The 24,205-nt window shown below is 38.1% G+C and overlaps 1 protein-coding gene across 4 annotated transcripts in view; it reads right to left on the bottom strand.

Moving 5' to 3' along the window:
• Window positions 1–24,205, bottom strand: part of VPS54 (VPS54 subunit of GARP complex) — a 126,627-nt gene that overhangs the window by 44,638 nt on the left and 57,784 nt on the right. For 3 of the 4 annotated variants that reach the window (XM_080685996.1, XM_080685997.1, XM_080685999.1), the window contains exons 8-11: window positions 9,319–9,445; window positions 8,234–8,341; window positions 4,746–4,801; window positions 2,617–2,713 (exon numbers count right to left, since the gene is read on the bottom strand). In XM_080685996.1, the coding sequence (XP_080542122.1) occupies window positions 2,617–2,713; window positions 4,746–4,801; window positions 8,234–8,341; window positions 9,319–9,445 (388 nt within the window). The remainder of the gene's footprint in view (window positions 1–2,616; window positions 2,714–4,745; window positions 4,802–8,233; window positions 8,342–9,318; window positions 9,446–24,205) is intronic. The other variant, XM_080685998.1, reaches the window with a different exon arrangement.

Genomic DNA, 24,205 nt, shown 5'->3' with positions numbered 1-24,205 from the left:
AGCAAAACAATGTGAATGCCACTAAACTGTACAATTAAAAATCCTTAAGGGAGAACCAAGATAGCAGTGTAGGTAAACACCTTACTCGCTGCCTCCAACAACCATATCAAAATTACAACTAAAATACAGAACAACCATCATCCAGAACCACCTGAAAGCTGGCTGAATAGAAGTCTACAACTAGAGAAGTGAAGAAGAAAGCACGTTAAGACTGGTAGGAGGGGCAGAGGCACTGACCAGGCTGGACTGGCACCCATGTGTGCAGTTTTTTTAATCGGGAGGGAAATGCTCTCTGTGGAGGCCCCCCCGTGAGGAGCAAGGGGTCCCATCCCCACATCAGACCCTCAACCCAAGCTCCCAAAGCTGGGAAATGAAGTCCCCATAACTAAGGGCTGTAAAAACCAGCAGGGATTGTGGTTGAGTGACATGTAGGCTGCTGGAGACCCAGGTGTTCCTCTTAAAGGGCCAGCACATAAACTGAACTTACAAGGTCCCGCTTCCTCTGAGCTCTACTGCCAACGCAAGGCCCTGGGGCACCAGACACATATGAGTAGGAACTGGATTATCTGGCATCAAGGCAGGAACTCGGGAGTGGCTTTCTCCTAGATGGAGGTGTTCACAGGTGTCATTATTCCTATGCTGGGATCTCCCCTTTTGCAGGGCTGATTGGCAGGCATTTCTGTTTGCTCTGCCCTGGTGATTCCCTGAGACCCCACCCCATCCAATCTGCAGCCCCACCCATGCTCTTTGCAGCAGCTTTTGCATATGAATGGCCTGTCCTTGCTCAGGCTTCAGACTTTGCTAAAATCTCTCAAACAAGCTGTAGCTGGGTAAGGGAGCCCCAAATCTATCAGAGCCAGCAGTAGTACCAGTCTGCCTTGCTTTACAGCTAGACCTTGCCTGGGCACTTCTAAGTCCAATACAAATAGGAGGAATCTGCAGATCTCTCTGTAGCTCCTGCTGGGTGGCCACAGGCAGTGGCTGACTTTGCACCTCCTTGGATCAAGAGCCAGTGCACCCAGTGGTCCTCATCAGACCATATCAGATTACAGCTCTACACACTATAAGCGACACACTCAATGAGCACCAAAGTCCCACTGAAACAAGTCCTGCTCTATAGGGGTGTCTCCTGCACAGCAGTTCTCCCACTATAGTTGCAGCTGGTCTTCACAGCCAATTGGCCTAGAGGTCAATTCCTCCCAGTGACACCAACAGCAATCAAGTCTCAACTACAACAAGACTGTGCACAGAGCCCACAAAGGGGGGCACCTAGAGTGCCCAGCTCAGGTGACTGGGGAGGCTAAGCCACTAGGCCCTGCAGGACACCTACTACACAAGGCCACTCTACCAACTCAAGGAGACATAGCAGCTCTACCAATACATAGAAACAAATACAGGGAACCAGCCAAAATGTGGAGACAAAGAAACATGTCACAAATGAAAGAAATGGAAGAAAGCAAACTACTTGATATAGAGTTCAAAACCATGGTAATAAGGTTACTCAAGAATCTTCATGAGACAGTCAAGGGATTTGGTGAGATTTTCAAGGATCTTAGTGAGAATGCCAATTCTATGCAATGTGAAAATCCTCTTTATCCAGACATGCAATAATAGAAGTGATGATGTCAAGGTGGGATTATGAGGAAAAGTAAAAACATGACCTAGTTATTGATCAATCCACAGATACAGGTTTCCTATCTCTGTCAATAGGTGGGATCAACATTTTGGTAGGAGTCTAAATTAGGTATAGTGAATAAAGTTTTATTAAACTTTTCCCACTCTGATTGGAGAGCTTATTCATGTGACTTAGCATTACTCAAATGTCAGCAATGGAAAGTCATGTCATAGATAAGTCACTAAGTCCCCAAGACCATTTTAACATGATACTCAGGAGATGCCAGGAATGTTAACTAGTACATATAACATAATACTGACATATGATAATTAAAAGAATATCTCATTTCATAAATAGCCTACTATACGCAGTAATTCCTAATAACTTTCTCTTATTAAAACACAATCCCAAACAAAATGTATTAGAGCATGTGACATCTTTTCTTCTCAAAAACGCTGTGTGGTATGTGTTCTTTTCCTTATATTTAATGGCCTAAAAGTAAGTGGTTTGACTAAAGAGACAAAGTAATTAAATGTAATACATGACCCTTAATTGGATCCCAGATTAAAAAATGAAATAAAAACTTGCAACAAAGGACATTAATAAAGCAACTTAAATATGAAATATGTTTTAAAATGCCATCAACACTAAATTTCTAGAAAAATTAAGTGGTTTAGGAGAGATTTTTGAATGTTATACAACACTGGACCTCTAGATAATCTAGAGAGATTCAAGCCTCACGAAATCAGAAAATATTATTGTATAAATTTAATGCCAAGCAAACTTATTTCTTTTTAATATCAAATAAATAATCCAAATTATAAAAGATACCAAAATATTCTGCAACACTTCAAATCTTATTTAAAAACAGGCCTTAGAAAAATTACTAAAACAAAGAAATTGTGTTTTGTTCTAGTTTGATCCTACATATATTTATAAATCTAGAAAGTTGACTTAATTTTAGGGATATTTTGGATAAACTGATAATCATATAAGCTTACCTTAACTCTCTGTAGGAAAACTGTAAACTTAAAGAAAATATCCTTTAGTAGATCAAACCACTGAGGAAAATTCAACATTCTCATCTGATCTGCAAGCCTAAAAAAACAAAGACAAAAATAGTGATTGTCTTTGGGCCAAATGCTATATGAAATAAACCTACAAATTAAAGGAAACTATACTAAATACTAGTATAGTTTTTATACTAGTATACTATAAAGGAAACTATACTAAATACTAGTTTTTATACTAGTATACTAAATACTATCTAGTAACATAAGAATTATGTAATTTCATCTAGATACCCTGTATCAAAAAATTTAGTTGAAGTCAATTACCAAGCAACTCCTTCTTGGCTAAATATCTCTAAGACTAATTTAGTTAAGTATACTGACTTATGAATCTTACAAAATAATTCCATGTGAGCATAATTCGTGACCATTGGGTAAAAAGCCAGAGAGAAATAAACCAATTTTGGTTTAAGGGGGAGAAGAAATATTCTGAAATAAGTAAAAATAGGAACATAACATCTCCCTTAATAACTTAATAACCTACTTTTCTAATTACAAGCTAAAATGTACTTTTCCACATATGGCATGGTGGCTAAGAGCATGAGCTCTGGGCCCACAATGCCTTGGATCAAGTTCCAGCCCTGCCATTTACTCTCTGTATGACTCTGGACAAGTGACTTAACCCCTGCATGCTCTAATTTTCTCACCTTAACATGGGTGAAAGTAACAGAACTTACCTTGTATGATTGCTATGAATATTAACTGAGTTAATAAGAAGCACATAGAATAATTCATGGTGCATAAAAAGTTCTATGTATTAGCCAGTATGGTATAGTATACATATATGTGAATCATTATATATGATATTAGTATAATATATAATAGTATAGCCAATATTTTATAGCTGACAACAATCAATAACTTCAAGATAAAAAGTTAATGCAAAATAGTTCCATAAAAATATTTTATAGCATTACAATGACATTACTCTAAATTTTTAATGAATGCTGCTCCAGCTAAGAGTTTATTTTCCAAAGATATTCCTATACTTGAGATACAGGAAGCTCTCTATTTGAGGAAATATCCTAGGGAAGAAAACAATTAAAAATAACTGACTCTCCATGTCTATAGGGCTTTTAAAAGAGTCCCAATAACTTAATTTTTCTAACTACTGCACTAGTGATTCCTGCAGTATTAGGGCTGCTTCAACTAACTCTGAAACTGAGTTTTCACTAGGTAATAGTATGTAAATTAAAACTCCACATCCTCATTCTATGAGTCTGACCTAGAGGAGTTTCACATTTGTCCATATTGTTATTCATATTTTAGGCCAGTTAATAAAGTTTATATATCTATTTGAATGAGAAATTCATAGTCATAAAATATTTATCACTATTCTCAAAATAAAAGAATAGGGATTACACTGGTGAAAATAAAGTTACAGATATGGGCAATTCAAAATCATGTACTCAACTTTCAAAGCCAATTAGAAGCTGGGTTTTAATTATTTGGCCAACTAATTTAAATTTCACACTGATATCCTCTGAAATGGATTATCTGCAATTTCCCCCCTCCATATCTACATTGTATCCTCTCTACCCTCTGTCTGCCCTGGGAGATGATCTGCAGGGCTTGGTCAATGAGGAACCTTTACAAAAGATTGGAAGGAAGAGGCCTGGCCTGTGTAACTCAGTTGACTGGGCGTAGTACTGAGCACTAAAAGATTGCAGGTTTGATTCCTGGTCAGGGCACAGGCCCAGGCTGTGGGCTCAATCCCCTGTAGTGGGTGTGCAGGAGGTAGCTGATCAATGTTTTGCTCTCACATGGATGTTTCTCTCTCTCTCTCCCTCTCCCTTACTTTCTCTCTCTTAAAAAAACAAAACAATCAATAAAAAATAAAAAATAAAAAGATTGGAAGGAGAAAAGGTGCCTACAGCTCTATCTCCTCTCCTTGAGGGGTTACCTCCAGATGACTGCCTCCCTCCAGTGAAGATAATTTCAACTACTGAATGTCTTTTTTTTCCCTACCACTACATATCTTTCTCCTTCTGAATTCTATTAACTGCTCTCTTCCCTTAATAGAATTCAGAAGGAATTCTGTGACTGATATTTATACTTACTTCGTAACAGCATCTGTGTCTAGTTCTTCTATTTGTGAAACTTTATTAATCACACACTGCAAAATTTAAGAAAAAAATGTGATTAAAGTGAATTCTAAGTACTGTATATTTAAAAGGGCTTCAATGGGTAGAAATGAAAAAAATTAAAAATTAAGAAGTGTTACTTTGAAAATACATCTTAAAATTAAATGAAAGTAAAAGGGCCTCAATGATTCTGATAATTATCTTACCAGACTCCTCTTGTGTCTTTTATACATACCTCAAGGTGTTTAAAAAACTTCAGCATTACCATTACCCTATTAAATAATTATTCCAGGGTAGCTTAAACTGTATTAATTAAAATCTACTATTTAAAACTATTCAAAACATAAAAGAACACAGAACTATAATACTTAGGAACAAGATATAAGCCCCATATTAAAATCACAAATAAAATGACAAATTTCTGTATGTTGATTTTGTATCCCATTATTTTAGTGAATTTCTTTATTAATTCTATTATCTTTCGGTGGATTCTTTAGGGTTTTCTACATATAGTATCATGTCATCTGCAAATAGTGACAGTTTTACTTCTTCCTTTCCAATTTGGATAACTTTTATTTATTTTTCTTGTCTGACTACTGTGGCAAGGGCTTCCAGTATTATGTTGTAATAGTGGTGAGAGTGGGTATCTTTGTCTTGTTCCTGATCTTAGAGGAAAAGCTTTTAGCTTTTCACCATCGGGTATGCTGTTAGCTGTGCGCTTGTCATATACAGCCTTTACCAAGTTGAGGCAAGATCTTTCTATATCCACTTTGTTGAGACTTATCATAAATGGATGTGGAATTTTGTCAAATGCTTTTTCTGCATCTATTGAGATAATCATGATTTTTATCCTTGGTTTTGTTGATGTGATGAATCACATTGTTTATTGAATGTTGAACCACACTTGCATCCCTGGTATAAATCCTATTTGATCATATAGTATAATTCTTTAATGTACTGTTGAATTCAGTTTGCTAGTATTCTGTTGACAATTTTGTTCATCAAGAATATCAATAGATGAATGGCTAAAGATGTGTGACACACACACACACACACACACACACACATAGTATTGTATTTTGTGTATATATACACACACACACTGGAATATTATGCAGCAATAAAAAAGAATGAAATATTGCCATTTGCAAGAACATGGATGGATCGCAGCCGTGGGCAAACTACGGCCCGCGGGCCGGATCCGGCCCATTCGGCTGTTCTATCCGGCCCGCGGAGCTGAAAGAGCGGAGGGTTCTCTTGCTCTCCCCTCCACTCCTTTACTTTGAATTTATATTAGTTCACACAAACACTCCGTCCATGCTTTTGTTCCGGCCCTCCGGTCCAGTTTAAGAACCCACTGTGGCCCTCGAGTCAAAAAGTTTGCCCACCCCTGAGGGTATTGTACTAAGAGAAATAACACAAATACGGTATAGTTTCACTTACATGTGGAATCTAAAAAACAACAAATGAACAAACAAAACAAAAATAGACTTATAGAAACAAAGACTAAAGGGATGATTACCAGAAGTGAGTAGATGGGTGAAAAGGGGAAAAGGAATACAGTCTGCAATATTATGATAAGTTTGCACAGGGAAGATGATTACTATAATTAGTGGGGTGATCACATTTTAAGATATAAAAATGTTGAAACTAATATAACCAATATAATATTGTTTACCAACTAGACTTACGTTTTAAAAAATGTAATTCCAAAAGAAATTTATTTGGAAGTTACATTTTCTTTTTAAAAAAATTTTTTTATTGATTTCAGAGAGGAAGTGGGGGGGGAGAGAGAGAGAGAGAAACATCAATGATGAGAAAGAATCATTGATCGGCTGCCTCCTGCACACCCCCCACTGGGGATCTAGCCCGCAACCTAGGCATGTGCCCTTGACCGGAATGGAACTTGGGACCCTTCAGTCCCCAGGCCAATGCTCTATCCACTGAGCCAAACCAACTAGAGCAGAAGTTACATGTTCTTGCAAATCATGCAACAGTTTAAAGTTGGAAAAAATAATGCTTAGACTTCCAGAGAAGTCTGGGAATTAAAACAGCAGTTTTAAAAACTTATTTAAAAGCATAGTATTCTTACAGAAAATTGTACAAATTATGTTTATTGCTCAATATTTTTTCACAATGGAATACACCTGTGTAACCAGAATTCAGATCATGAAACGAACACTGTCAGTAAGCCATTCTCCTGCTCCCATCCAAGTAACTATTTCCTCCCCAAAGTTACTCCTATCCTGATTCCTAAAACAACAGATGTTTGAATCAAGTGAGTGGAATCATACAGTGTATATTCCTTGGTGTCTAGTTTATTTGGCTCCACATTATGTATATGATATTCATCCACATTGTTCTATGTAATTTATTCATTCTCATTGGTGTATAGTATTCAATTATATAAATATGCCACAATTCTGTTTATCTTTTCTAATGATGACAGAATTTTTTTCCATTTTTTAAATATAAATAGTGCTACAATGAAATTCTTGTGCTGTCTTCAGTGAGCTTATGTATGCATTTTTGTCAGGTAAATACTTTGGAGTAGAACTGCTGAGTCATAAGTATATATTTAGCACTAGCAGATAGTGCCAACAATTTTTTAAAGTGGTTTTAACTATTTTAAAATAGTGTTTCAGCCAGTGTTTGAAAGAGGTAAAAGATGGGGTGACTGTAATTTTTTATTTGATTTTATTTAAACATTAAAAACTCGGTATTGTACATTCAACTTCATGAAGGTCAATTAAGCCTAGTAAGTACATTTTGAATTGGGTTTTTTTTTCCTTCATATTCAGAAAAACTGACGTTCAGTAAATAAGATTTATCTGAGTAAAAAAAAGTCAAAACAGAGATCAGGAAAGACTAAAAAAACACATGGATTTCAGTTTACAATTATGATTTCTTAGAGATCAAGTGTAAGATGAAATGAACATTTATCTACTGCTAGTGACAGTATATATTGTTAATTTTTAAAAATTTAAAAATTGGTCACTTTCTGACCAATAATTCCACTTTCAGAAATCAGTTACAAGGAAATAGTCTTATGTAAAACCAAACAAACAAAACTTTATACCACAGACACTTGTCACAATGTTCTTAACAGTACCAAACTGAAAACAACCTAAATATGCAGCATAAAGGAAGTGTTAAGTTTAACATAATATAGATGAAATTTTATACAACTGCTAAAAATCTAACTGAAATATATGATCAAAATAATATATACAGGACGGTAATAATAATTAAAAATATCAGTAACAATTTATACTTGTAAATATTCTTAAATTATAATCTTTTAGCTGATAGGGCTATGTTCTTCTACTTTTCTACTTTTCAACTTTTAAATAAATGAAAAGATATTACTATTATACTACATATATTATTTCTAGGATCATGTAAAAACAAACTTCACAAAAGATTCTAGAGCAAAATATATCAAATAAAAAATGTATAATTACCTGTTTAATGATATTCTTTGCCGTAATAATCATTTCTTCACTATAGATTTCTAAAAAATTAAGTTTTCTTTGTTTTAAAAGTCCAAATACAAGAGATACTAGTCTCTCCTATAAAAATAAAAGAAGAATGTGTAACTTCACATTTTAAATACCAAATAATCTTAGAGATAGAAATATTAAACACCAAGGGTTTTATTTTCTGATGCTCAGAAATCTATACTACATATGGTATTTTTTAGAAGCCTGAAAAAATCAAACCCCAAAAAAACAAAACCCTTCTACTGCAATCTGGTCATCAGATTTTTGGAGTCAGTGTTCTAAAACAGATAAATCCTATTCCATAAGAGTGGATAAAATGAAGCTGGTTTAAGGGCAAGACAATAAAAAAATATATTTTAGCCTAGTTTCAAGTAGCTAGAAAATATCCTTCTTAAACCCTGATGACTAATAATACTCCGTGATCCATGTGCTTTGTAATTAGTGGTCTAGAAGACTGGAATGATGACCTGGACTATCTGTGGGGAATTAACTGCTAACAGGTAAAAATATCTCTTAACTACTTAAGACTGCTATCAGGGCTTTTTGGAACTTTACTAGTTCTTGGCAATAATCAGCATTGAGAAGTTACCAGGTAAGTAAAGCCTGGGTATGATGTATTTGTATATGCATGTGCATAAAACATGTTCATAATAAGTGCTCAGTGAATGTGAATGACTTATGAGTTACCATATAAAAATAATCCATTTTTAAAGAGACATACTCCAGTACATGCATATACGTTAATTTGTCCATATCTACATTTTGAATTTGGATTGTAATCTATATAGAGACCTCATTTTAACTCCAATTTCTAGGTAAGCTATAAAATTATTTTATTCTCTAATTTCACAGGATAACAAACAATTATAGTACTTGCTAAAGTCACATAGTGAAGTACTTCATAGGTCTAATAAATTTAATGTAATTCTGAAATTTAATGTAATTCTGTTCATTATAATCTGAGAAGAATGTGTTCTAAACTAAGGATTTTAGGAATTAGCACCAAGCAATGACATCAATTTCATTCCAGTGCTCAAAAACCATACCTCTTCTAAAATTTGACAGTCATCTTCCAGTGGTCTATTTAAGTCACTGTGACAATAAGTAGAAAATTCTGCAATCATCATTTTATCTATCAGTTTTTCTAATTCACAAAGCTGTGATCCCAAATGCCTACAAAGGAAGAAGAAAATGTTACATATTAAAAATCCAAATTCACTCCACGATTAAGGGAACTAGTAAGCAAAACTTTTCTAACTGACAGTACTTGTGCAATAATGCAATGCTTTAGTAAAATGGAGTCCTTTAACTTAACAAAAATAACTGCAACAGTTCCACATCACCTCCCAAATTCTATTTTTCTCTTTAACTTCCAGTTAAATGTGTTACAGGAAACCTGGTTCTAGAAATTCCATGATTTTTTTTTTTTGTCTACTTTTATAGATAAAATATTCAGATATTCTGAGTCCTTTCTTCACTAACCATTTACTGCAGGGGTGGGGAACCTTTTTTCTGCCAAGGGCCATTTGGGTATTTATATCATTCTTGGGCCATACAAAAGTATCAACTTAAAAATTAGCCTGCTATATTTGGTCAAACATTTAATTAACTCATTTCTAATGCCTTGCAGGGCTATACCAAATGATTTTGCGGGTCTTATATGGCCCATGGGCTGGACATTCCCCACCCCTGATTGAGTATCAATGCCAGTAGCTCCCAAGCTACTCATTTATTCAACAAATACAAGCACCTACTATGTGCCAGGTCCTGCTCTGGGTACATATAAATATCTCAAGGACTATCAGGACAGATTTACTCAATTCAATCTCTGTCATCATCAGTTTGAGGTACTGTGCAATATCCCTCAGGTCCAAAGAGAATTATTTCAACTGACTTTAAAACATAGTAATTTACCCATTCATCCACAAAGGATACAGCTTAAGGAAAAGAAATCCTACATTACAAAAGTAATCATATTGTTAGTTCTGAGAGCATTCTATTTATATTGTAGGATAAAACAAATGAGAAATTATGTTGACATCATTAGGAACTACAGTTTTCAGCCTGTTCAAAAGGATGTATGAGTAAGACTGAAGAAGTAAAAACTCTATAGTCCTGAATTTAATTGAAACTACCAATATAAACTCATATTTTTTTATAAAGGTAAAATTATTCTCTAGCTCTTTCCACTACAAATTACCTCTGGTACCTAGATTATAATTTTAAAATACCATTTCCTACTAAGAGAAACTAGAGCTCTTTAGAAAAATGGCAGCTTACAAGTCTGGGGCAGAAAATATGTAGGAGTATCTTGTCATAACACAAAGTAAGAAAACAATCAATGACTACTCATGGAATCATGTCTCAATAATGAATTGGAGGAGGTTCCTACAAAAGATAGGACAATTTGAACATTGATAAAAATAAAAACAGCTAAAAACTTAAACACTTCAAATATATATAAATTCATGTGTTTATAAAAATATTTTTAAAAACTCATCAGTCACCTTTGGAAGATGCTGGATTTTCAAATCACTGTTTTTTAAAAGTTCTAAATAAGGGGAAAGAATCTAGAATTTATTCTGCCTACACTTATAAGAAATGTCCTTCAGAGTTATCAAATAATTGTTAGGTAGAAACACTGATTTAAGGAAATATTCCAGTTAGTAAATGAATAAAGAAGTATAGAATTAGAATATCATGATTTGGAAACCATAATAGATAAGTCTAGGCAATGAACATCAAATTGCTGCTAATATCACAAAAAGAGAGACAACCAGATATATGCATCGTGACTGACATATACACCACTACCTATTAGGTGCTCTTGACAAAAAGTAAAACTCACATCTGGTCAAGACTTTAAATTTCACTACCAGTTTATAAAAATTATAGGCAAAAGAAAAACACGCTGAACATGAGGATGTAGTCGGCAAAACCCAGACTCTGAGAAGGCTCTAAAAGACAACTAACTCAATTTCTTCAATAAATATTTTGAAAGGAAGAATACAAGAAGAATGGAGAACTATAAATCAAGACACTTGGAATATATCAACCAACTGCAATGCATAGATAATATGAGGATCCTTTTTTCAAGAAAAACTATAAAAATGAATTTTGAGACAAACAGGAAAATCTGAACACTCACTAGATATTTGAAAGTATAAATGATATTAGAGTTATGTTTTTAAAAATATTTTTCTTTCAAAGATATATCATGAAATATTTATGGAAGAAAGGAAATGATGTTTTGAATTTGTTTCCAATACAGGAGTAGGGGAAGGGACATAGAGAAAAAAAGTTGGCTATGAGTTTGTAACTCATGTGCAATACACAATTTATCTACCTTCATACATCTCTCGTCATATAATTTCTTCTATTTTTTAATATGTCTAAGTTTTCAGTAAGTCTTAAAAAGTACTAACAGAGAAGGATATAAATCTACCCATAATTTTACTATTGCTTGGTTGTTATTTTTTATGATAATCAGATTTCTTTTTAAGGCACACTAGCGGTTACACTCAGGTATGTGTTACATTCAGGTATGAACGAATAGTCTTCAACAAATTCCAACAAAGAATTATGGTGAGAAGTCAATATGATGTTTGGGCATCAAAATAAGACTCTAATTTCAGCATAATAACTTACATGTGAGGTTCTATTTGACCCCACATACTGTCTTAACTAAGTAGCTTCATTTTTATGCATTCTTTAACTACTTTCAAAGTCTGATAACTATAATTTTAAAAAGGCAGATATGAATTTTAATACTAATATCAATACTACATAATCACAGGTACATGAAATATACACAAAGATTTGTCTAAACAAATCCTTAAACAAAACTTTCAGGATTAAGATGTTCTACAAGATTCACCTATTCATCCTTGCTCTAATTGTTTTTTATATTCTTGACTGCTTTGAGAATAGATATCATAATAATGGCCTCTGCATTATTAACCTTATAAAGATATTTAAAATAAATGTTAACAATTCATTTTAATAGCATGTATCCTTGCCTAGACAGTGTGGCTCAGTGGTTGAGCATCAACCCATGAACCAATAGGTCCCTGGTTCGATTCCTGGTCAGGGAACATGCCTGGGTTACAGGAGGCAGCTGACCGAGGTCTCTCTCTTATCAATATTTCTATCTCTCTAGCCCTTTCCCTTCCTCTCTAAAGTCAATAAAAACATTTTTTTAAAAAAGTATGTATCATAATAATCACATACAGTAATTCAGAGTGGCGAAAGAAATCTACTGAAATAATAAATAACCAAAATGCCACTTTCTGAAAAAGTACTTATCCTATATAATAAAAGGTTAATATGCAAATAGACTGAACGGCAGAACAACCGGAACAACTGATTGCTATGATATGTGTTGACCACCAGGGGGCATGTGTGGAACATGGAGGGCGTTGGCCACAGCGAGATGGTGAAGCAGGTGAGCGGGGTGAGCCTCTGCTGGTTACTAAAAATTCTTTGCTCCTGCGCACTGTGGTCCCACCAGGCGCTCACACCTGCGCCCAGTACCAGTCCCAATCACTTGGTGCCATCAGTGGGTGTGAGTCGCGGTTGCTGGTCCTGATTGCCCCTGAGGGCTTCTCCACCTCCCCCTGCTCCTGAGGGGCAATCGGGGCAGCAGCCGCTGCTCGCACCCACTGACAGGACAGCCCCGCTGGCACCTGCTGCTGGTGCTGGCCCCAATCACTCCACGCCATCAGTGGGTGCGAGCGGAGCCAACGCCATCAGCGAGTGAGAGTGGCGGAGGCAGGAGTGGGGCTGCCAGCAGAAAGAGGACTGGGGGCCATGGTGGGAGAGGGTTGGTGGGGGTGTGGAGGATGGGCCGAGACCAACCCCTGTGCCTAATGCAGCTTCGCAGCCCACAGTGCCTTTCAAGGTCCACAAATTCGTGCACTGGGCCCCTAGTCCTATATAATAAAAGACTAATACACAATCAACCAAACAACACAATGACCGGTGGAATGACCTGTCGCTCTGACATGCACTGACCACCAGGGGGCAGACGCTCAATGCAGGAGCTGCCCCCAGCCTGCAGGCCCCAGGCCAGCCAAGGCAGATGCATGTGGGGGCCCCCCAATCATCCCGCCAATCTCCCTGCAGAGGGAGGCAACCACTGGTGGTGGCGGGGGGCGGAGCTGGTGAGCGGGTGGTCCCAGGCCAGCCAAGGTGGGTGCCAGTGGGGGCCCCCTAATTGCCCTGCCAGTAGCCCCACAAATCCGCCCTGATTGCCGGCCAGGCCTAGGGACCCAACCCATGCACGAATTTCATGCATCGGGCCTCTAGTGGTCTTACATAAATAAATTGGAACAACTCCAATACTTCCTCCTTTGGCACATCTCAACTTGTACATTAATTCAAATCTTCTAGAGAAATTGTATGGACCTACAATGGACCTCCGTGCTGCTTTTATCAGAGAAACTTATATGTAAATAAACTGTACAGTTATACTAGTTTCATCAAATAGCAGAAAGTATGGTGTTTGGCTTCACCCCAGAGCATACAATGTGGGTGCTTTCTTACTATAATATTTTGAAGATTTAAATTATAGATTATATTAGGATCAAAGACTTTGTTACATACCTTTGATACTTCCAATAATAAAAATCACTTAAATGGATTCCCAAGAAGACCTCAGATCAATGAAAGCACAATAAACAGGAATATATAATTAACTGAATGTTTCCTACCTTTTCTTTAAAAAAAAAAAAAGAAAAAAAAAGACTTATGACAAGGAAACAAGCTAGTTTCATAAATTTTTATCCTAAAATCACTTACTCTGGTAGGTCCTGACTTGAAAAACTTACAACTCAATTGCCCACAGTTTTACATCTATCACACTATAAAATTAGCACTGATGTGCCGAGTGATCTATCTGAGGTTCTATAAATTCTCCATCAAATACATTAAAAAGCATACATAGCTTTTGGGTCAGATGAGACCTGGGCTGAATCTCAACTCTACTGTTTTATAACTTGCTGTATGACTTGGAGAAAGTTCTCGAAGACTTTCTATGCCTCAGTTTCCTTATCTAATAAATTGGGAAAAGATTACTGATCTCATAGAGGTGGTGTTTTGGGGGGAAGGAGGGATTAAATAATATATGCAATATATACTTAGCACTGAATCAGGTACAGAGTACTAAAGAATTTTTTTAGTGTTCTCAGGTTTTATAGTTATGGTGGTAATAGAGTAATGGTGGTAATAAGTAGCAAGAAAAAATGTTAACAATGGTGAAAAGAGTTTCTACATACTAGGTGTACCAGTTAAGAATGCGGATTTTGTAATCAAAGAAAACACGATAATTTCAAGAGAAACATCAAAAGTGCTTTATTCAAAGTAATGTCTATCGCTAGCTACGCATTTACCCCATCTTTCAGGTAATTTGTGGATACCGTCCAATAGAACTTTTCTTGTTTTGAGGCAGATGATTCAGAGACCCAATTTTCCACTTCTTCACATGTTTTGAAGTGCTGCTCAGAAAGTGTGTGTGCCATCGATTGGAACTGAATGTAATCTGAAGGAGCAAGGTCTGGTGAATATGGCAGGTGGGTTAATACTTCCCAGGCAAGATCTTTTAACATGTCTTTAACTGGTTTTGAAGTGTGTGATGGTGCATTATCATGAAGCAAGATTACTTTGCCATGTCTTCTGGCCCATTCTGGTTGTTTCATGATCAAAGTGTGGTTCAAATTGATTATTTGTGGTCGATAGTGATCAGTATTAGCGGTTTCACCTGGTTTTAGAAGCTCATAATACCACACCTTCCTGATCCCACCAAATACAGAGCATTGTCTTCTTTCCAAAGCAATTTGGCCTTGCAGTTGATGTTGATGGTTGACCTGGATCAACCATGATTTTGTGCATTTGGGATTCTCAAAATAAATCTACTTTTCATCGCCAGTCACAATTCAATGCAAAAAAGGCTCTCTTTCATGCCGCTGAAGCAATATTTTACTGATGACTTTTTGGCTTTCCATTTGTCTTTCGTTCAGTTGATGTGACACCCATTTTCCTTCCTTTAAAATCTTTCCCATTGCTTGTAAATGATCGGAAATTGTTTGCTGAGCAACGTATAATCTTTCTGCAAGTTGTTTTTGAGTTTGACATGCATCTTCATCCAATAATGCTTGTAATTGTTGGTCTTCAAACTTTTTTGGTTGACCTGGACATTCTTTGCCTTTCACATCGAAATCATCACTTTTAAAGCGTTTAAGCCAGCATTCACAAGTATCTTGAGATGGAGCATGTTCACCATAAGCTTCCCGAAGTATTCAGCAGCACTTTTCTTCAAAATAAAGTAATGAATTATAACTTCCCGCAAATGCTCTTTTTTTGGCACAAAATTTGACATTTTTAAGCATAAAAATACCTATGATGTTAACACCTTCAGCAAATTTAACACGAAGTTTTGAAGCCTGAAGCCTGCTGTCAATACAACAAAATAGCATACAAATCAAATCACATATATATCAACATATGTGTAAGTCCATCTATTGAAAAAAATCCACATTATTAACTGGTACACCTAGTAAATCTTTACATAAGAAAGAGCAAATAACAACACAGCATCCTCAAATTTCAATGTAACTGAAAATTTTCTATATCAAAACCTATAAGATATCAAGGTTCAAATATATTCTTAGTCCTATAATGATATTTCTGTATTACATCTGCTTAACAAGCATCTAAATGTCATTAACTACAGCAACACTTTTAGAAAAATTACTATAGATCACAAATGATATATTTTGTAACACTGATTATTATACAGTTAAAGTGATATTACCACTTTAACTCCAAATACTGCTAATAGCAGAATTTCATTGCATGAGTAATGGTTAAAAATATTTATGTCCTGCCCTGGCCGGTGATTCCCAGTGGTTAGAGTGCCAGCCCAGGCATCAAAGGGTCACGGGTTCTATTCCTGGTTAAGGGCATGTACTTGGGTGCAGGGTCATCCCTGACCCCAGTAGGGGCACCTGCTGGAATCGATGTGTCTCTCTCACTTTGATTCTCTTTCTCCCTCCTCGTCCCTCCCACCCTTCCATTCTCTCTAAACTAATGAAAAAAGTATCCTTGGGTGAGAATTAAATATATATATACATACACACACACACACACACACACACACACACACACACACACACACACACTAATAACTGAAATTGCCCAAATTTGCAACAATTTAGCCAGTAAAATAATTTACATTTTTTTAATTACAAAAATCAACAAATGTACAAAAGATCCAGTTTATTTATTTATTTTTTTGTTAATCCTCACTTAAGGACATAATTTCCATTTTTAGAGAGAGTGGAAGGAAGAGACACAACAATTGGTAGTCTCTTTCATGTGCCCCATCCAGGCTGGGGATCAAACCTGAAACCCAAGTACATGGCCTTGACTGGGAATTAAATCCAAGATTGTTCAGTTCCAGGGTGTATTCTCAACCACTGAGCAACACTGGCATGGACCAAAAGATCCATTTAGTAATTATGAATTATTCAATGAGCCAAAATTTCCCACTGTATAAATTACTGTCCACATTCAGAAGAGGGAATCAAACTGGATTTCTACATTAATAACAGATACATTAGTAGTCCCCTCTTTGAATACAGACAGAAGGACGTTTTAGTTGGAAATTTTATTTTAAAAAGAATAAAATTATGTAAGAAGATATTACCACTTTAACTCCAAATCCTGAAAAAGCAGAGGACCCAATGGTAATTTAAAACCAATCTTCTCAGTTCTAGTGCATTTTAGAGACTCCAAGAAAGCTTTGTTCATGGCTATATTTCCAGTATTCTGTCTTGTGTCTGGCATGTAATAGGTGATGAAAAACCATTTCTTTAATGAATAAATCAATCAATCATTACATAATCCAGTGTGTGCCAAATTTTTTAAAATGCTTCCTAAATAAATGTTCTAATTACATATCTTTAGTCAATAAGAATTTATAATTCAGAAGAGAGACAAAATGGTGGCTGAATAGGCAGACATGTCCCGAGCCTTATCCTGGAGCAGATAGAAGGAGCAACTAAATTGAATACCATGGACCCAGAATTGGCAAACTGGGCACAGCTGGTGAGACAATTTGCAGCCGGGAAGAGCAGAGGATGCCTGGAGAATGGTAAAATCGGGGATCTGGGCTGGAGAGAGTTGTGTGACCTCTGAGCCCAGAGGGTCAGAAGGAAGTCGCATGGCTGCCGCGTCCTTTTGGGAACAGTCGTAACATCTGACTGTGGAAAGGAAGTCCACAGGGCTGCTGGCAGGAGGGGATTCTAGACCTAAGCCCACAGCCACGAGAGGCTGAGCCTGGAGGGGGCAGCCTAAACAACTGCCCAAGCCTCGTGGTGCTGGGGGAGAGAAACTTACAGTGGTGCAGCTCTTTCCCCTCTTTTTGGTCTTTTCTTTTATTTGCTAAACCCAGGACCTTTCAAATACAAACACTCACCCGTGGCAGAGGTACAGGTGGAGGTGCGGACTTGTGGTGTCTGGGGAGAAGAGCAGGTCACGGAGAGGTGGCCAGGAGTCTGGCACTGGGACATACCGAATACTCCGGACCTAAGCAGCCATTTTCTTCTGAAGAGATAGCCCCTCCCTGCAGTCTCCAAGACAACCAATACAGCCATACCCAGACTACACCCTGAGTGGTACAAAGGATACAAAAAAAAAATCTGAAAAGTCCCTGGGAGTCCTCAGGGACTGGGCTGAGGAAAGGCCTTTCAGTCCAGAAAGCAATATGGCAACCTCCCTAACTATAGCCCTGTCAGAAACAGCTGCTTGAGAGATTAAGACTGACAGCAGGCAGAAAGGCTAAGTGGGCAAATTGGTCCCACCTGCTGGCAGTTAAGGTGGTGTAGATAGACACAAACAGAGGAGTGGTGGTCCGCTTGGAACTTCAACATGGTGCTGACTACCTAATAGGAAACTGAGAAGTGGCAGACAGTACAGAAGAGTGGGATCTTAAACCAGCCCCCATGGGCATTAAAACTAGGCCAAAAAGAATGACACTTCACTTTTATTATTTTATTATTTTATCTCTTTTTCACTTTTTTCTTTATTTTGTTTTCATTTGTTTCTTTTTGCATCATTTTTTCATCATTCTATTTTTTATTATTTTATCCTATTTTTTAAATTTTTTATTATTTTTTAATCTCTTTCTTTTTATTCTTATCCACTCATCCTCTTTCTATCTCCTCTATCCTGAAACGAGGTCCTCTCCATATTCATCCAATTCCTTAACCTTACTTTCTGTATATAAGCTCAGCTTCTACAGATTCTGCCCCTACCCTCTTTTCTGGGTGTTTGTTGTTTGCATTTATTGGTTTATCTGTTTGTTCTGTGGTGTTTTCTCCCCATATATATCTTTTCTCTCCCCTAATTATCTTTTCTCTGGTAGTCTCTTATTTTGGGGTTATCGGTGTCGTGAGTATATTTGTGTTTTGTTCGCTTTGTGTCATGTCTTATTGAGTTGCATTTTGTCCTGTTTGAGAGCGAGCCACATAACCAAACACCCGGAAAGGGGAGACACCCATGAACGGGTCAATAACACTCCAGACCCAACTACAGAGGCAGGAAGATGGCGGCCAGGAGGACAGCAGTAAGGGAGAGAGCATAAGTGAGGGAGTGAAAGGGGACTGTGTGGACGTGTGGTGTGTGCGTGTGTATGTGTATGAGGGACAGTTAGATACCACAGGACCTTCAGGAGCTGGCAGACCGGGCTTGCCTAGCCAGGCAGCCTCTGCTACCATTGCAAACGGTCCCGGGGTGGCTGGATCTACCACAGAGGCTGTGCCATCTTGAAGGGGAGAGCTGCTATGACTGGGAGCCCAGCCTCACCTCTCTCCAGAGAGCCCTCAGACACCACCCGGGACACTCTTAGAGCCACCCCTGCCAGGAACCTGGTGCTTTGGCTGCAGTCCGACAGATATCAAGACACCAGCTATCCCGACCACAGGCTCCTGTGAGTTTCAAAGTGCCCTCCCCTCCAGCCAGCCCGATGCTTTAGCCCAGGGGACCGTGACCGCACAAGCAACAGCTGCGCAAGCAGCCTGCCCCCGACTGAGGAGCAGCAGCTGCGGCAAGCAGCCCGCCCCTGTCCAAGGAGCAGCAGCCCTGAGAGCAGCCCGACCCATCCAAGGAGCAGCAGCCTTGCAGGGGCAGCAGCCCCATGAGCAGCCCACCCCTTTCCAAGGAGCAGCAGCTGTGTGAGCAGCTTGCAGCCGCCCGCCCAAGGAGAAGCAGCGGCGCAAGTAGCCCCCACCAGCCGGAGGAGCCACCACTGCTGTGAGTAGCCGCATGAGCAGTGCCCATTCGAGGAGCCACCACCAACAGAGGAGCAGCTGCAGCCATGACTGCCCAAGGAGCAGCCACCACCCGAGTAGCCACTGCTGCTGGAGGAGCAGCCCCTGCATGACTTGACACCTAGATCTTTCAGTGAGAGCAAAAATGGGGAGACAAAAAAAAAACAACCCCAAAAAGAAAAAAAAGAATAACGAGAAAAGCTAAGTGAAACAAAGGCATGCAATGTGTCAGAAAAAGAATTCAGAAAAGGGTCATATAGTTCAAAAAACCAAGATGGATGAAAAAAATCAACAAATTATGGAAACCAAGATGGTGGCAAAGGTAAATACCTAAACTGCTGCCTCGCACAACAATTTCAAAACTACAACTAAAAGACAAAACGAACATTATCCAGAACCACAGGAAGGCTGGCTGAGTGGAAATTCTACAACTAGAAGGAAAGAGAAAAGCACACTGAGACTCAGAGGAGCTGCAGGAGGCAGAGGTACTGAGACGCGCGCGCAGAGAAGACGGGCAACTGAGTGTGCGGCTGGCTTTCTCAAGTGGGAGGGAGACAAAAGCTCCCGACTGCTCTGAACTTCAGATCCGGGCGAGACTCTGGAGACCCAGACTCATACGGGGTGAAACTGGACTGTCAGGAAAGAGAAAAGCACACTGAGACTCAGAGCAGCTGCGGAAGGCAGAGGTACTGAGGTGCACGTGCGGAGAGGGCAGGCAACTGAGTATGCGGCTGGCTTTCTCAAGCAGGAGGGAGACAAAAGCTCCCGACTACACTGAACTCCAGTTCCGGGCGAGACTCTGGGGACCCAGACTCATTCGGGGAGAAACTGGACTGTCTGGCAGCAGGCCGAACTCGAGGGCGGCTTTCTCTCAGAGGTGCTTGCAGCAATTACCATGGGACACTGAGACACAGGGGCCTATTAGGGCAGGGTTGACAGGAAACCAATGCTGTCTGCTTCGCCCTGAGACTCCACCCCATCCAAGCTGAGCACAGAGGCTTTTGCAATTTTGCAAGTCTTGTCTGATAAGGGTGTCTCCAACACAGAAGTTCTCCCAGCATAGACACAGCTGATCCTCACAGCCAATTGGCCTGGAGGTCAATTCCTCCCAGTGATACCAACAACAATCAAGGTTTAATTACAACAAGACTGTGCACACAGCCCACAAAAGGGTGCACCAAGAGTGTCTACCTCAGGTAACTGGGGAGGCTGAGCCACTGGGCCCTATAGTATATGTAGCACACAAAGCCACTCTATCAACTCAGGGAAGCAGCCAAAATGCGGAGATAAAGAAACAAATCACAAATGAAAGAAATGGAGGAAAGCAAACTACTGGATATAGAGTTCAAAACTACGGTTATAAGTGTTTTCAAGAATTTTCTAGAAAAGGCCGATAAATTTAGTGAGACCCTCAAGGATATGAAAAAGGACCAACTAGAAATTAAGCATACAATGACTGAAATAAAAAAATATTATACAGAGATCTAACAGCAGACTAAAGGATCACAAGAATCAAGTCAAAGATTTGAAATACAGGGAAGCAAAAAACACTCAACCGGAAAAGGAAAAAGCAAAAAGAATCCAAAAATATGAAGATAGTGTAAGGAGCCTCTGGGACAACTTCAAGCGTACCAACATCCAAATTATGGGGGTGCCAGAAGAAGAGAGAGAGCAAGATACTGAAAACCTATTTGAAGAAATAATGACCGAAAACTTCCCCCACCTGGTGAAAGAAATAGACTTACAAGTCCAGGAAGCGCAGAGAACCCCAAACAAAAGGAATCCAAAGAGGACCACACCAAGACACATCATAATTAAAATGCCAAGAGCAAAAGACAAAGAGAGAATATTAAAAGTGGCAAGAGAAAAACAATTAGTTACCTACAAGGGAGCACCCATATGACTGTCAGCAGATTTCTCAACAGAAACTATGAAGGCCAGACGGGAGTGGCAAGAAATATTCAAAGTGATGAATAGCAAGAACCTACAACCAAGATTACTGTACCCAGCAAAGCTATCATTCAGAATTGAAGGGCAGATAAAGAGCTTCACAGATAAGAAAAAGCTAAAGGAGTTCATCACCACCAAACCAGTATTATATGAAATGCTGAAAGGTATTCTTTAAGAAGAGGAAGAAAAAGAAAAAGGTAAAGATAAAAATTATGAACAACAAATACATATCTATCAACAAGTGAATCTAAAAATCAAGTGAATAAAAAAAATCTGATGAACAGAATAAACTGATGAATATAATAGAATCAGGGGCATAGAACGGGAGTGGACTGACAATTCTTGGGGGTGAAAAGGGTGTAGGGGGTGGGGGAAGAAACTGACAAAAATCGTACACCTATGGATGAGGACAGTTTGTGGGCGGGGGGGGGGGTGTAAGGGCAGAGGGTGGGGTGGGAACCGGGTTGAGGGGAGCTATGGGGGAAAAAAGAGGAACAATTGTAATAATCTGAACAATAAAGATTTATTAAATTTAAAAAAATCAACAACTTATGTAAGAATCAAGCGGAAATAAAGAGTAATATAGCTACAATAAAAAAAACTATGGAAAGTTTCAACAGTCGACTAGAAGACGTGGAGGATCGAATTAGCAAATTAGAAGACAGGGCAGCAAAAGTTACCCAAGACTGAACTGCAATTGGAGAAAAAAAAGTTGAAAGACAGGAGGAGAGCCTAAGGGAGCTTTGGGACAACATGAAACAAAGCAACATACGAATAATAGGGGTGCTAGAATGACAAGAAGAGGAACAAGGGTTAGAAAACCAATTTGAAGAAGTAATGTCAGAAAACTTCCCTGATCTGGGGAAGAAAACAGTCACACAAGCACAGAGAGTCCCAAACAATATGAATCCAAAAAGACCTAAACCCAGACATGTCCTAATTATGATGGCAAATGTTCAGGACAAAGAGAGAATCTTAAAGGCTACAAGAGAGAGACAGAAAATTACGTATAAAGGATCTCGCATTAGATTATGAAATGATTTCTCAACAGAAACACATCAGGCCAGAAAGGAATGAAAAGAAATTTACAAAGTGATGCAAAGCAAGGGACTGAATCCAAGAATACTCTATCCAGCAAGGCTATCATTCAAAATTGAAGGGGAAATAAGGAGCTCCACTGACAAAAAAAAAAGGCAGCAATGCAAAAAATGCTAAAGGGACTGCTGTATAAAGAAGAAATAAAAAGGGAAGAAGGAACACAGGCACAAAAAATAAAAATGGCTACAAACAAGTACCTATTAATAACTTTAAACGTAAATGGACTAACTGCTCCAATCAAAAGACATTGAATGGCTGAATGGATAAAAAAAAAAACATGACCCATATATATGCTCTCTACAAGAGACCCACCTCAGAGCAAGGGACTCAGACAGACTGAAAGTGAAGGGATGGAAAAAATATATTTTAGGCAAATAGAAATGAAAAAAAGCTGGGGTAGCAATACTTATATTTGACAAAATAGACCTCAAAGTGAAGGCCATAACAAGAGATAAGGAAGGCCACTTCATAATACTAAAGGATCGATACAACAAGAGGATATAACCCTGGTAAACATATATGCACCCAATGCAGGAGCACCCAAATACATAAAAAAACTCCTGGAAGATATCAAGGAAGAGATCGACAATACAATCATAGTAGGGGACTTTAATACCCCACTGATATCACTGGATAAATCTTCTAGACAAAAAGTCAGCAAAGAAACAGCAATCCTAAATGATTCATTAGATCAGATGGACTTAATTGACATCTTTAGAACATTTCACCCCAAAACCACGGAATATACGTTCTTCTCAAGTGCACATGGGACATTTTCAAAGACAGACCACATATTGGGTCACAGGCATATTGGGTCACTATCCAAATTCAAGAAGATTGAAATCATCTCAAGCATCTTCTCAGACCACAATAACATAATATTAGAAATAAACTACAATAAAAACAATCCAAAAAAATCAAACACTTGAAGCTGAATAGCATGCTATTAAACAATGACTGGGTTACCAAAGAGATCAAAGAAGAAATTAAAAACATCCTGGAAACAAATGACAATGAAAACACAACAATCCAAAATCTATGGGACACAGTGAAAGCAGTCCTGAGAGGGAAGTTTATAGCTCTACAGGCCTACCTCAAAAAAACAAGAAAAAATGATAATAAATTATCTAACTCTACAGCTTAAAGAATTAGAAAGAGAACAAGAAAAACACGGAGTGAACAGAAGGAAGGAGATAATGAAGATAAGAGCACAAATAATAAATGACATAGAGACCAAAAAAACAATACAAAAGATCAATGAAACAAAGAGCTGGTTCTTTGTAAGGATAAACAAGATTGATGAACCTCTAGCCAGGCTCACCAAGAAGCAAAGAGAGAGGACCCAAATAAATAAAATCAAAAATGAAAGAGGCGAAATAACAACAGACCTCACAGAAATACAAAGGATTATAAAAAAATACTATGAACAACTCTACTCCAACGAACTATACAACCTAAAGGAAATGGATATATTCCTAGAAAAATACAAGCTTCCAAACTCAATCAGGAAGAATAAAAAAACCTGAATAGGCCGATAGCTACCAATGAAATTGAAGCA

The sequence above is a fragment of the Plecotus auritus genome (assembly GCF_963455305.1).
Source record: "Plecotus auritus genome assembly, chromosome: 8".
Lineage (NCBI taxonomy): Eukaryota > Metazoa > Chordata > Mammalia > Chiroptera > Vespertilionidae > Plecotus > Plecotus auritus.
The sequence above is the reverse complement of the archived record's forward strand: the minus strand, read 5'-3'. Positions and strand labels throughout refer to the sequence as shown.